The sequence below is a fragment of the Elephas maximus genome, chromosome 14 (assembly GCF_024166365.1).
Source record: "Elephas maximus indicus isolate mEleMax1 chromosome 14, mEleMax1 primary haplotype, whole genome shotgun sequence".
Taxonomy (NCBI): Eukaryota; Metazoa; Chordata; class Mammalia; order Proboscidea; family Elephantidae; genus Elephas; species Elephas maximus.
This window is the reverse complement of record NC_064832.1, coordinates 34,516,016-34,531,021: the sequence shown is the minus strand read 5'-3', so window position 1 is coordinate 34,531,021 and position 15,006 is coordinate 34,516,016. Positions and strand designations below refer to the sequence as shown.

General features: G+C 42.3%; 1 protein-coding gene across 1 annotated transcript in view; it reads right to left on the bottom strand.

The window, feature by feature from the left end:
• ERICH6B (glutamate rich 6B) overlaps positions 1-15,006 on the bottom strand; it is a 79,876-nt gene that overhangs the window by 30,904 nt on the left and 33,966 nt on the right. The window contains exons 6-7 of the mRNA XM_049852900.1: positions 12,932-13,020; positions 2,624-2,763 (exon numbers count right to left, since the gene is read on the bottom strand). Coding sequence (XP_049708857.1) covers positions 2,624-2,763; positions 12,932-13,020 — 229 coding nt within the window. The remainder of the gene's footprint in view (positions 1-2,623; positions 2,764-12,931; positions 13,021-15,006) is intronic.

The following is a 15,006-nucleotide window of genomic DNA, read 5'->3' as shown; positions in this document are numbered from 1 at the left end:
AAGGTGCGATGTGCTGCTTCCCTCCTGGCCTTTAAGTGGCCCTCCACCTGGCACATGGGTTGACCTCAAAACCCTTCAAAATGAAGCCAGTGAGAGTCATCTTGGGGCATAGGACAAGGCAAGGAGTTTTCAAATGCAAGTGTGGCTCTATGCATTAAGCTCGTGCAGCTTGTTTTACATGTCTTGTACATACCCCAGGAAGGCTCACATTTGGAAATGGCTTAGAAAACAACATTGTCTTTGGACTGGACAAAACCCAAAACCCACTGCCATCAAGTCGATTCCAACTCATAGTGACCCTATTGGACAGAGTAGAACTGCCTCAGAGGGTTTCCAAGGAGCAGCTGGTGGATTCAAACTGCTAATCTTTTGGTTAACAGACAAGCTTTTAACCCCTGTGCCACCAGGACTCCTTGAACTGGACAGGCCACATGAAACTTCTTCGCATTTAGCAGGAATTTTTCAAATAAACTCACTCAAAATGACTTATCATGAAAGTCTCAGAAGGCTGTCACAGCCTTTCAAAATGATCAAGCCCCTGGCTCCTTCTCATGTCAATATACAAAGCAAGTCATGCTGGCATTTCAACGGCTTGGCTTGTTTTACTTCCAAGTAAGTGTGGTCTCCAGGGGCAGCTGTTTCTTGCTTCTCAGATCAGAGCCCCTTTGAAAGGAAATGTGCTGGAAAGAGTGAGCTTCCCAGGCTTAATTAGATCTGAAGAGCAGGCTTTTCACAGGACAGGTTTTAAGACCTCAGTTCAGATTCCTTGAAGAGGGCATGATGATTTAACCCCAAGCCACACCAGGATGTGAAGGACAATATTCTACCTGGCAGAGAGCTGTTGTTGTTAGTTGCCATCGAGTTGATTCCAACTCATGGCGACTGCATGTGTGCAGAGTAGAACTACTCCATAAGGTTTTCTTGTCTGTAATCTTTACAAGAAATAGATTGCCAACCCTGTCTTCTGAGGTGCTTCTGGGTAGGCTAGAGAGGCCAATGTTTTGGCTAATTTGCGCCACCCAAGGACTCCACTGACAGAAAGCACTGGAGTACTTTAGAAGTAATAGGGGAAATGGAGAATGAGCTCTTTATGGCCCTTTTGTACTAAACATACGTTTTACTTGCAAGCATTTTGAATGGACCTGAAGCTGCTACCTAGCCTACCAGCACCTGTGAAAGGATAAAGCGTAAGGAGTCGGGTGGGGCTGGGGGGCTGTCCTGCAGGCTAACACCAGAATGTCAACAGTAGACGAGAGGTAAGCCCCTTTCCTAGAGAGGAGTCCCTAGGTAGCACCAAAAGTTAACTTGCTAGACTACAAACTGAAAGATTAGAGGCTTGAGTCCACCCAGAAGTGCCTCAGAAGAAAGGCTTAGTGATTTATTTCTGAAAAAATCAGCCATTGAATACCCTATGGAGGGCCATTCTACTTTGACACACATGGGGTCATCATGAGTTGGACTCAGTGGCAACTGGTTTTTCTCCTAGAGAAACCTCAGGGATCTCTTGCCCCAGGACTCTACTGAGCCAAAAGCAGAAGATGCTGGCAGTCAACCTCTATTTCTACCTTTTATGAAAGAAAGCCTTCACTTGCTAAGATGATTATGGAGGGCTTGCCGTCCATGGCCTGTTCCCTGGTGCCACTGGTGGAGACTCTGTCATAGATCCAAGGGAGGCCCAAGCACACATCTTGCTCTCTAAATTTTCTGACTGGTGGGTTAGTGGACACCCAGGCTTCCACACAAAGAGCACGTGCTATGCCACAGACTGAAAACATAAATGGGTTTGGGGACATTTTGTGACCTGAGGTCATGCCAGTTAGAAAGACCTGGTGCTCCCAACAGGTCTGCAATAGCTTCCTCATTTCCCAGTCCAAATAGGGGCTCCTGCCATGACCCCCAGGTCAGTGAAGCTCAAGGCTAAGATCTCGCTCTTCCAAGAGCATGAAAAAGTATCTGCTACCTAGGGCGAGGAGTTCCTGGGTGGCGAAATGGTTAACACGCTCGGCTGCTAAATGAAAGGTTGGTGGTTCAAGTACAGTCAGAGGTGCCTTGGGAGAAAGGTCTGTGATCCACTTCTGAAAAAGCAGCCATTGAAAAATCTATGGAGAACAGTTCTTCTCTGACACACATGAGGTCACTATGAGCCAGAGCTGACTCAACGGCAACTGTTGAGCCAGCCTAGGGTGAAGCTGGACAATTTCTTGTGCAGATGCCCAGGATCTTGATCCTTCACTGCCTCTTCTTTTCAAAGGCCCAGGGACCTGAGCCTTCCTCCCTAGACTATTGTACAAGCTCATTCTATACAATGTCAAGACTTTTCCTGTCCTGGATTTTCAACCTCTGCCACTGTCCGCCTCTGATCCTACTGGGTGCCTCCCATGCTTGTAGATTTCTTTGCTCTTGAGTTTTGCTCATGGTCTGGCAGCTGGGTCCTTCTGTCCACCTGACCCCTGGCTCTTGCCTTGGTCCTTGTGCTTGATCTGTCCCCATTCTTTGTCTTAAGAGACCTGCCTAGCCCTGGCCCTTGCTCTTTTTCCCTGGCTACTCAATTTACATTTTCTCTGCTGCTGTCTGTGGCTCAGCCAAACCTACTAACCACTACCACAACTTCTCCACTACTTACAGAATCCCCAGTTTCCTTCTGGTTTCACTCTCCAGATGCTCAGTCATGGGGATGTCAATATCCTCTTCCAGCTCACTGCGAGCAGCCATTTCTTTGAGCATCGCCCTAAACACTGTCTGGTAGGTGGTATTGTTTAAAAACTACAAAAGAATCACGGAATGAAAATATCCAAAAATGAGAATTACTGATTTACTAGTTAATTACTATTCTGACTCCCAAGTGAACCAAGTGACATTTCAACACATTATTAAATAAACACAAAGAGTGGGAAGAGTAAGGTGGCTAGCAAGAATTCTTTTAAAGACTATTTCTATTATCGTCACACCCTCTCCTTACTCCCCAATTCCCAAAGGAAAAAAATTTTAAACATCCTTATACAAATACATTTTTTGAGAACATAAAATTATTTTCTTTTTCTAAAAGGTAGAGCGGCTAAAACAAAACAAAACAAAACCTTATCTGTTGCTGTTGAGTTATTTCTACTCATAGCAACCCTATAGGACAAAGTAGAACTGACCCATGCAGTTTCTAAGGAGTGGCTGGTGGATTCAAACTGCTGACCTTTTGGTTAGCTACTGTAGCTTTTAACCACTACACCACTGGGGCTCCAAAGAGCTGAGAATAAGGGAATAGGAAATTTTTATGGTAAGAGAAGGAATCAAATAGTCATCTCAGAGAGGAGGAAAGCAAACATACCGAGGAAGTACAGTAGGACTTGCAGGAAGTGTTAGGCACAAACCATTTGAGACTTGTGATCATGAATTCAAAGTGAAACCCCTCTGTGTATATGTGTGTGTTTACACAGTTGCTTGGACAAGTGCTCTTTGCCAAGCTCCATTGCTCCCTTGCCTGGAATGCCAGTATATTCCTAAGCTTCCAATCCTTGGGAGACAGAGTGGTACAGAAAGCAGGGAAAGTCTCCCCCAACTCTGCCATACTTGGTTACCTGGACCCTAGAAAAGCACTGTTTGCATCCAGAAATTTACAATGTGTGTCTTGAATAGGTTTCACAAGTGACTGGCTTTTACACCTCCACTCACATGGCCTAAGCCAAGTCTATGGCAACTAGAAAAAAAAACTAGAAAAAAAAAAAAAACCTAGAAAAAAAATGGCAACTAAAAAAAAAATGGCAACTAGATGAGACAAAAGACACCAAGTCATCCCCTCCAGGCATTTTGTCCGGCCTCCATCCCTCACCCACTGAAAACCCATTTCTTCACTAACTGCAAACCAACTCATATTTTGTGTGTTTGCAGAAAGGGTATTGTCTACCTACAGTAGTCAGACAAAAATGCCTGATGATCTCATCCATTTCCAAGTCCTCAGTTATATGCTGAAGATTCCATATCAAAATCTTCAGCCAATAACTTTCTCTCAGGATCCATATATTTTCAGTTTTCTCTTAGACTTCATCTGGATGTCTTACAGACACTTTAAACTCAATGTATTCCCAACCAAACTTTCTGCCTTACCCCATAAATGAACTGTTCGTCTCCTTCTTAGCTTCCCAGCCTGTACAGTAGAAATATCCTTTATGTCGTAGCAGGTATACTGACCATTTCCCTAAGCAATTGGGCATTTATCATTTGTTCATTAGGCTATTGTCTTCCTACCTCTATCTCCCCCCACTCCACTCCATTATCCACAAGGCCCCCAGAGTGACTTTTAAGAATGCAAATTTGATCATCTCAGTGGTGAAATAACTCAGTTGATGTTGTTAGGGATTTTGGCTAGATCCCTATGCCATATTGTTATCTCAAAATAAATTCCAAAGTACCCTTTCAAAAAATTCATTAGAGAACTAGAAGAAAACATGAATGGATTATAAAATTTTTTTTTGGAATGCAAAAGACCTTTCTAGACATGAAACAATACTCAGAAGTCATTAGAAAAAATATTGATAAGTGGGACTACATAAAAATTAAAAACTACTATGCTGTGAAATAAACCAAGAGGAAGATCAAAATACAAACTGGGAAAAAATTTACAACATGCATGTCATAGAAAGGACTAAGTTCTTTAATATATAAAAAAGCCCTTAAAAATCTATAAAGAAAAGGAAATAAGCAACATAATGGAAAATTGGACAAAGGACACACACTGGCAATTCACAGAAAGAGAAATACACGTGACCAGTAAACATGTGCAAAATGCCCAATACCTTTCAAAATGAAGGGAACAAAGAACAAAGCAATGAGATATTTAGACCCTATCAGATGGGGTAAAGTTAAATTTTCTGTGGCCCTTGGTGGGTGAAGATGTGAAGAAAGAGGCACTCACATACACCGTTGGTGAAAGTGTACTAAAGTGCAACTTTTTTGTCAATACCTTCTGAGTTAAAAATAGGATCTTCTTAAACCCAGCATTCAATTGCTAGGATTTTTTTTCTTTTTTCTTTAGATATATGCACATACTTGTATTAGTATTTTTTTTTTAAGTGTAAAAAGACAGGAAAGAAAGACAAGACCAAAATGAGTGTCAGAAGAGACTCTGAAACTTGCTCTTGAGCACAGAAGCAAAAGCAAACAGAAGAAATGAAGTAAAAAAGCTGAACAGAAGATTTCAAAGTGTGGCTCAAGAAGACAAGGTAAGGTATTAACGAAATGTGCAAAGACCTGGAGCTAGAAAATTAAAAGAGATGAATATGCTCAGCATTTCTTAAGGTGAAAGAACTGAAGAAAAATTCAAGCCTCAAGTTAAAATAATTGAAAAACTCTATGGGCAAAAAATAGAACGATGCAGGAAGCATTGAAAGAAGGTGGAAGGAATACAGAGAGTCATGGTACCGAAAGAATTGATCGATGTTCAATCATTTCAGGAGGTAGCATTTGATCAAAAACTGATGGTACTGAAGGAAAACATCCAAGCTGCACAGAAGGCAACTTTCTGGGACCTTCCTGAAGGATAGTAGTGAAGGAAAATCCTCCCGATGGGCAGAACCTCGAGCAGTGCACTTGGTTGTTCACTTTGCTTGGAAGGAGAAATGGCCAGATGTGCAACTGTATACTGATTCGTGGGCTGTAGCCAATGGTTTGGCTGGATGGTCAGGGACTTGGAAGGAACATGATTGGAAAACTGGTGACAAGGAGGTATGGGGAAGAGGCACGTGGATATATCTCTCTGAATGGGCCAAAGATGTGACAATATTTGTGTCTCATGTAAATGCTCAACAAATGCTCTGCTGAGGAAGATTTTAACAATCAAGTGGATAGAAAGATGTGTTCTGTGGAATCCCTTCATCCTCTTTTCCCAGCCACTCCTGTTATTGCCCAAAGAGCTCATGAACAAAGTGGCCATGGTGGCTGGGATAGAGGCTACGCATAGGCTCAGCAACATGGACTTCCACTCACTAAAGCCAACTTGGCTGCAGCCTCTGCAGAGTGCCCAATGTGCCAGCAGCAGAGACCAACACTGAGTTCTTGGATCCCAGTGGTAGGTTGATTATACTGGACCGCTTTCACATGGAAAGGGCAGGGTTTTGCTTTAATTGGGATAGACAATTACTCTGGATATAGATTTGACTTCTCTGCATGCAGTGCTTCTGCGAAAACTACCATCCATGGATTTACAGAATGTCTTATCCATCATCATGTTATCCCACACAGTATTGCCTGGGATCAAGGAACTTCACAACAAATGAAGTGCAGCAATGGGCCTGTGCTCATGAAATTCACTGGTTTTACCATGTTCTCCATCATCCTGAAGCAGCTGGGTTGATAGAAAAATGAAATGGCCTTTTAAAGACACAATTATGATTGCAGCTAGGTGGTAATACTAGAGGTAGTATATGCTCTAAATCAGCATCCAATATATGGCGCTGTTTCTCCCATAGCCAGGATCCATGAGTCCAGGAATCACGGGGTGGAAATGGGAATGACACCACTTACTATTACCTCTAGTGATCCACTCACAAAAATTTTACTTCCTATTCCCTCGACCCTATGCTCTGTGGTCTAGAGGTCTTAGTTCCAAGGGGAGGAATGCTCCCACCAGGAGACACCACACTGATTCTATTGAAGTTAAGAATGCCACCTGGCCACTTTGAGCTCCTCATTTTTCTGGATCAACAGACAAAGAAGGCATTGGCAAAAAACAAATTGACAGAACACCAACTGAGATGCTTCAACAAACAGATGCAACTCTGGAAGTGCTCACTTGTCTATACCAAGAAATTTGAAAGTCAGCTACCTGGCCACCAACTGGAAGAGATCTATACTCGTGCTCATTCCAAAGAAAAGTGATTTAATGGAATGTGGAAATTATTGAACAATATCATTAATATCACATGAAAGCAAAATTTTGCAGAAGATAATTCAAAAATGGGTACAGCCATACATCAACTGGGAAGTGCCAGAAATTCAAGATGGATTCAGAAGAGAACATAGAATGACATATCATTGCTGATGTCAGATGAATTGTGGCTGAAAACAGAAAATACCAGAAAGATGTTTAAAGAAAGATGTTTACCTGTGTTTTATTGATTTTGCAAATAACAAGTTATGGATAACATTGTGAAGAACGGAAATTAGAGAAGACTTCATTGTGCTCATGCATAACTTGTACATAGATCAAGAATAGAACAAGGGGATACTGTGGGGTTAAAAATCAGAAAAGGTGTGCAGCAAGGTTGTGCCTTTTTACCATATTTATTCAATCTGTATGTTGAGCAAATAATCTGAGAAACTAGACTATAAGAAGAAGAACATGGCATCAGGATTGGAGGAAGACTCATTAAAACCCTGCAATATGCAGATGACACAATCTTCCTTGCTGAAAGTGAAGAGGACTTGGAGCACTTACTGATAAAGATCAAAGACTATAGCCTTCAGTATGGATTGCACCTCAATATAAGGAAGATGAAAATTCTTACAACTGGACCAATGAACAGCATCATGATAAATGATGGACAAACTGAAGTTGTCAAGAATTTCATTTTACCTGGCTTCACAATCAACATTCATGGAAGCAGCGGTCAAGAAATCAAACGACATATTGCATTAGGCAAATCTACTGCAAAAGACCTCTCTAAAGTGTTGAAAAGCAAAGAGGTCACCTTTAATAACTAAGGTGCGCTTGACCCAAGCCTTGATGTTTTCAATTGCCTCAAATGCATATGAAAGCTGGACTGTGAAAAAGAAAGATCGAGGAAGAAGTGACGCACTTGAATTATGGTGTTGGTGAAGAATATTGAATATATAGGGACTGCCAGAAGAAAAGGGATAAATCTATCTCGGAGAAAGTACAGCCAGAATGCTCCTTAGGAGAGAGGATGGTGAGACTTTGTCTTGATTACTGTAGACGTGTTATCAGGAGGGATCAGTCCCTGGAGAAGGACACCATGTTTGGTAAAGTGGAGGGTCAGCAAAAAAGAGGATGAAATGGATTGGCACATGGCTGCAAATATAAGCTCAGACATAGCAGTAATTGTGAGGATCTCAAAGGACTGGGCAATGTTTTGTTCTATTATACATAGGGTCACTATGAGTTGAAGCTGACTGGACGATACCTAACAACAGCAATACATATAGTTTATATATATATGTATATATATACACACACACAAATATATATACAGTTAAAATTGAGGCATTGTTTATAGTAGCAAAAATATCTGGAAACAACTTAAGCTTCCACTGGTAGGATATTAATTATATTATGATACACTATATAATTGAGACAGAACCCTATTGCGCCCACTTAGTATGATAAAGAATGTTCTGACGTAACTTCTGTGCACTCTCTACTTGTAAACCCCTTTTAAAGTAACCTGCCTGCCCACCCTTAGTGAGCAGTCTTGGCAGCAGTAAGCACCGATTGACTTCTTTTCCTTGTACAGTGAAGTAAAGGTGCTTTTTGTTCTCCCACCTTGGTCTCTCATTTATTGGCCAATACGAGTCGTGCAGAGTAAGAACCTGGGGTTTCCGCTCAGTAACATAACTGGAAGATGAAAGGTCTCTTAAATACGTTATTAAAGGAAAAACAAGAGCTAGAACAGAATATATATTATGACCCCATCTATGGATATCTGTGTGTTTTTAAAGATATGTATGTTTTTGATGCATTAATTTTTCTAGAAGAATATATGAAAAACAGTATGTAGTAGTTATTTCTGGTAGGTAAGGATGTGGAGACTTTTTTTTTTTTTAATTGTGCTTTTTTTTTTTTTTAGGTGAAGTTTGTAGCTCAAGTTAATTTCTCACTCAAAAATTGATACGCATGTTGTTTTGTGACATTGGTTGCAATCCCCATAATGTAACCACAAACTCCCTCTTTCCACCCTGGGTTCCCTGAGTCCAGTGACCAGTTCCCTGTGTCCCTCTGACCAGTTCCCTTCCCTTCCTGCCTTCTCATCCTGCTTTTGGAGAGGGGCTGCCCATTTGGTCTCATGTATCTGATTGAACAAAGAAGCATGTTCCTCACCTGTATTATTTTTTGTTTTATAGTCCTGTCTAATCTTTGAAGAGTGGGCTTCAGGAATGGTTTCAGTTCTGGATTAACAAAGCATCTGGCTGCCATAGTTTTGGGGGTCCCTCCAGTCTCTGTCAGACCATTAAGTATGGTCTTTTTATGTAAATTTGAATTCTGTTCTACATTTTTCTCCTGCTCTGTCCAGGGCTCTCTGTCGTGCTCCCTGTCAGGGTGGGCATTGGTGGTAGCCAGGCACTATCTTGTTCTTCTGGACTCAGGCTGGTGGAGTCTCTGGTTCATTTGGTCCTTTAGTCCTTTGGGCTGGTATTTTCCTTGTGTCTTTGGTTTTCTTCAACCTCCTTTGATCCGAGTGGGATGGGATGGATAGATACATCTTAGATGGCTGCTTGCAAGCTTTTAAGACCCCAGGCACTACTTACCAAAGTAGGATGTAGAACATTTTCTTTATAAATTATGTTATGCTAACTGACTTAGATGTCCCCCAAAATTATGGTTCCCAGGCTCAGCCCCAGCTACTCTGTCCCTCACAGTGTTTGGAAGTGTCCAGGAAACTGGTCTGCTTTTGCTCCAGTTGTGCTGACTTCCCCTGTATTGTGTGTTGTCCTTCCCTTTGGTGAAGTTGACTCTTGTCTACTATCTAGTGATTGCCCCTCTCCCTCCCTTCCCACCCTCATAGCCATCAAAGAATGCTTTTTTCTGTGTTTAAACCTTTTCTTGAGTTCTTATGATAGTGGTCTCATACAATATTTATCCTTTAGCAACTGACTTAATTCACTCAGCATAATGCTGTCCAAATTCAGGATGCAGAAACTTTTTAACATTTGTTTCCTAGTCTTTTTTCACTATTTGAAAATCATGTGCATGTAGTAGCTTCACAATTCAAAAGCTAGTTTGACTCTTGTAAGAGTCATCACACAAATAGACATATGCACACTCATGTTCACTGAGCATTGTTCACAATAGCAAAAAGATGGAAACAACCTAGATGCCCACCAACAGATGAATGGATAAACAAACTATGGTACATACACACAATGGGGTACTACGCAACAATAAAGAACAATGATGAATCTGCAAAGCATCTCACAATATGAATGAATCTGGAGGGCATTATGCTGACTGAAGTAAGTCAATCACCAAATGACAAATATTGTATGAGACTACTACTATAAAAATTCATCAAAAGGTTTACACACAAAAAGAATCAATCTTTGATAGTTACGGGGGTGGGTGGGGATGGAAAAACACTAAATAGATATTAGATAAGTGGTAACTTTGGGGAAGGGTACGACAGTACATAATATTGGGGAAGCCAGTACAACTTGTACAAGGCAAGGTCATGGAAGCTCCACAGGCACATCCAAACTCCCTGAAGGACCAAATTACTGGGCTGAGGGCTATGGAGATGATGGTCTTGGGGAACATCTAGCTCAAGTGGCATAACATACTTTGTAAAGAAAATGTTCTACACCCTACTTTGATGAGTAGTGTCTGGGGTCTTAAAAGCCTGTGAGCAGCCACCTAAGACACTCACCCTTACAGGAATAAGGGAGAACGAAGAAAACTAAAGATATAGGGGAAAGATTAATCCAAAGAACTAATGGACTTATGGACCACAACTACCACAGCATCTACCAGACTGAGTCCAGCACAACTAGATGGTGCCCAGCTACCACCACTGAGTATTCTGACAGGGATCACAATAGAGGGTCCCAGACAGAGTTGGAGAAAAATGTAGAATAAAATTCTAACTCACAAAAAAAGACCAGATTGGAGAAATCCTGAGAGTACGGCCCTTGGACACCCTTTTAGCTCAGTAATGAGGTCACTCCTGAGGTTCACCCTTCAGCCAAAGATTAGATAGGCCCCTAAAACAAAACAAGACAAAAGGGGCACACCAGCCCAGGGGCAAGGATGAGAAGGCAGAAGGGGACAGGAAACCTGGTAATAGGGAGCCCAAAGTCAAGAAGGGAGACTGTTGACATGTCATGGGGTTGGTAACCAATGTCATAAAATAGTATGTGTACTGTTTAATGAGAAGTTAGTTTGTTTTGTAAACCTTCATTTAAAATACCAAAAAAAAAAAAAAAAAACAAAAACACCAAAAAAATGAGTTTGAATAAAAATACTTAAACCAAAAAAGCAAATCTGATTGTGTTAAAAAAAAAAAAAAATTAGCAGGAAAGCCCTTGGGATGGCAAGGCAAGGTGCTTAAGACCGCGAGCTTCCACTCAGCCCACCTGCCACATAAAACACTCTGCATGTGTCTCGATCACGCAGAACCTCACAGACCTCCGAGGCAGAGGTGTCACGCTTGCCGGGGATTGCAGCTCGGTCTGACTCGGCAAAATCTCAACTTACAGGAGTGTTGAAGGTTGCTGAATAATCTAGGTTTCTAATGAAAACAATTCCTTTAGTTTCAACTGTAGTTGAAAAATCTTTCTAAAATGCATGAGTTCACTTTCTTGTCTTAGTAAATCCAGTGGGTTGAATATAATCTAAAATAATATTTTTTTTCTCCCTTCAAGGTGATATTTCAGTGTTTGAAAAATAATTCTTAATAATACAGTGCCGTATAGAAGAACCAGCTCAACAGCAGCATGTTTGGTTTGGGTTTGTTACAGAAGCAATTATGGAAAATTTCCCAATTAAAAAAAAAATTAATAATAATAAAAAATTAATACCTAGTTTGTGCCTTTTTTGGGAGTAGTTTAAAGAAATATGTCTGCTTAATTTTGGGTCTGAGGGACACAAGATTTCACTTGGCCACTGTTAGTCCCTACAATCCGCAGGAAATTTCTTAGTGGTGGTGGCAAGGGTAGGTTATAATGCTTCTACCTACGTCAACATCGTGTTGTAAATCTCCGCGGTAAACAGACACAGAGAATTAGAGCTACCAGGCTTCTGGGCGGGCAAAAAATCCACGTGGCACGTTTATAGGATGAAACAATTTTGTTTTAAAGACGGTACACAATATACTGTACATGTAAGGCATATCCAAAATATTATGACTTCCCATCTCATCTCTGGTTATTGGGTTCAGCCAGGGAGAGGACACCTGTTGAATTTCTTGTACTGGTTCCATATCCTCCTGAGGGATAGTGGTGGTCACGGAAAGACTCCAAGTTTGGGAGAGGTGCACCATTTCTATTCTCTGTGGTGTCTGGCTGAAGTAGAGAGGTTATTGTTGAGTAGCTTTTGGCCTTGCTAGCTTGCCCCTCCTTGGTTCTTTTACTAGAAATAATAGACTTTGGTTTTTTTTTTTTGTTTGTGTCTACTGGCCTTTTGGGGTTGCCAGCTTCTGCAGAGCCTAGTCTGGGATGTATGAGGCAAAAAAGAAAACTCAGGGAACTCACCAGCGTGCTGTTCCTTGAGTTTCAAGGTCCCTAGCCAGTCTGCTTTCTTCTCTCCACCTTCCAGTCTTCTTATCTTTTATACATAAGGCCTAGAGTTTTTAGCTGCACTTAGCGGAAAGAATATGGAAAAGTGTATCCACTCCATCTTTCTGGAAGCGAAGTTTATTTTTACATAAGATTTCTACAAAGGACGATTTGCCTTGCTACCTAGATAGCCTACATATTTTATTTTCTGTATTTCTGTCTTAAAAAGCAATTTTGGGGGGGTATTTGTGTGCATTACCAGCAGAACACTCAGAAAGTAGGGGTGTGGAGCTCCCCATTTGGCTTTCCACTGACCCTCTTTGATTACACACGTGTTATTTAAACATAATTCCGTTTTGCTGCACAGCTCACTTGGGTGGTGCTAACCACAGAGAGAAGCTGGGGATCCCAGGGCTCAAGAGGCCGGTACCAGCTGGCCCTTAGGCCACCCTGCTCCCACATTCAATGAAAGATGGTCCCAAAGTTTTACCCAACTTACATTCTCATCCAAGTCCTCAACTTCCAGTGCTTCACGAGGCTCTTCTATTAAATCTTCCAAATAGTCCGTTTTAGAAACGGACTCCATGACTTTCAGTTTTGGAAAGCACATCAAAAGGAAAGGCATTTGGAAAGAGAGTCAAAGAAGAAAAAAAGCAAATAGATTTTGACATTAACCTTTGTACTTTTTCCTATCAAAAAGACTTTAAATAAATTCATCAAATTACCTTAACTTCAACCATAAAATAGGACTGTGGTTCGCTGCCTTCGAGTCCGCCCCCCACTCATGGCAACCCTATGAGTTACAGAGTAGAACTGAGCTCCAGTCTGTACAGAAGCAAATTGCCAGGCCTTTCTTTCACAGAGCCCCTTGGTGCGTTTGAACCACCAGCCTTTCGGTTAGCAGCCAATCCAAGCTGCTCGAGCTACCCAGCCTCCAGAAATAGGACTGAAAGAGTCAATTTCAGTGAGCGCCTTAAGAGTGTGAGTGTATATTCCTGGTGGCTGGTGAAGGTCTGTCCGACCAAATGGCATTTGAATGAAAAAAGAGAGTGAGCAGGCAGACAGCTGGGGAAGGGCATTCCTGGCAGAGGGACTAGGAGACGCAATGGTCCTGAGGTGGGAGTGCTGTTTGCCTTATTTGACAGTCTGTAATGGCATAACGGGCACAGCCTGACCCGAGAGGAGAGTGTGAAGGGCAGCAGAAGGGGAGGTCAGGGAGGAGGCCAGGAGCCAGGGGCCAGCTCATGAAGGATCTTACATTTTATTCTGAGGGAGATTTATTTTGAGAGTAATTTTCTCTTGGAAATCCTGAGAAATGTTCCTATCTTCCACCGGTTTTGCAAAAAAGCACCAATTTCTAGAATCGTGTGTTGTCCATAAATGCTAATCTAAGCACAAGAGATGAATCCTGAAGCAAAGGAGCTAAAGAAAGCCTACTTGAGAGAGTGAATGCATTTGTTCCTCAAGGTCAGCCACAGCCTCCTGACTCTCTGGGCCAGGGAGGGACTTAAAGCCTCCAGTGGCACTGGGGTGCAAATTTAATTGTGGAATTGATAATTACAACAAGGGCTTTGCTTCCTTACTCTTGGGAAGGTGTGAGCTGTGAGGAAGTGGTTCTCACAAGATAATTGAGCCCTCAGGGAAATTTCAGAGGCCCGTTGTCTCGGCTTCAGGATGACACCAGTCCCTTCAAACTGGGATATCCAGAGAGCCTTGAACATCCACCAGGTTAGGCACAGGGCTGACGTATTGAGTGTCCCTATTATACCTTTAGGAGTTCCTGGGTGGTACAGTCAACTTGCTCAGCTGCTGACTGAAATGCTGGCAGTTCAAATCCACCCAGAGGTGCCTAGGAAGAAGGGCCTGGTGATCTACTTCCAAAAAAGAACCCACTGAAAGTGCTGTGGAGCGTGGCTTGTCTCTGACACACATGAGGTTGCAGTCTCTAGCGACCAATTTTTTTTTCTGGTTTTTATTATGCCTTTCGGAGAGGAAAGGAGACACTCTTTGTGATCTCAACACATGTTAGCTAGTTTTGCACTTCTTCCCAGTTTTGGTTCTACAGTAAAAGCTTTGACTACTTGGGCTCCTGATAGGATGGAGAACAGCACTAAGATGGATCTGCCTTTATTGACACAAGGCCCAGGGCCCTTTCCGCCTGTGGCCCTCCTATGCCGGTCTTGTATTTTCCCCAGCAGAAACCTGCTGCGTCTGACTTGGGCTGTGAGCTGCGAGAATTCTCCGTGCAGCGTCTTACACCAGTTCCCACAGGCACACACCCGCTCTCGGCAGTGGACCTCCAACATGGCAAAGGCAAGGCGTCCTTTACGCTTGTGCCCAATAACCCTCTGCTTTCCCGCACTGTCTGCTATGGAAACGACTGAGAGAAGTTCTGAAAAGCAGTTCAGGAAAAGCCAACAAGAGTCCACAATAATTTGAGCCAGCATTCAGGAAGGTCCTTTTGGGTGGCACCAGGGAGGAGAAATGGGTTGGTAGAATTCTTTCTCGAGACCGAGGAGCAGAGCCTCAAGGAAAAGGTAGCCTCAAGGTAGGCTACCTTCCATGTTCCTGTCC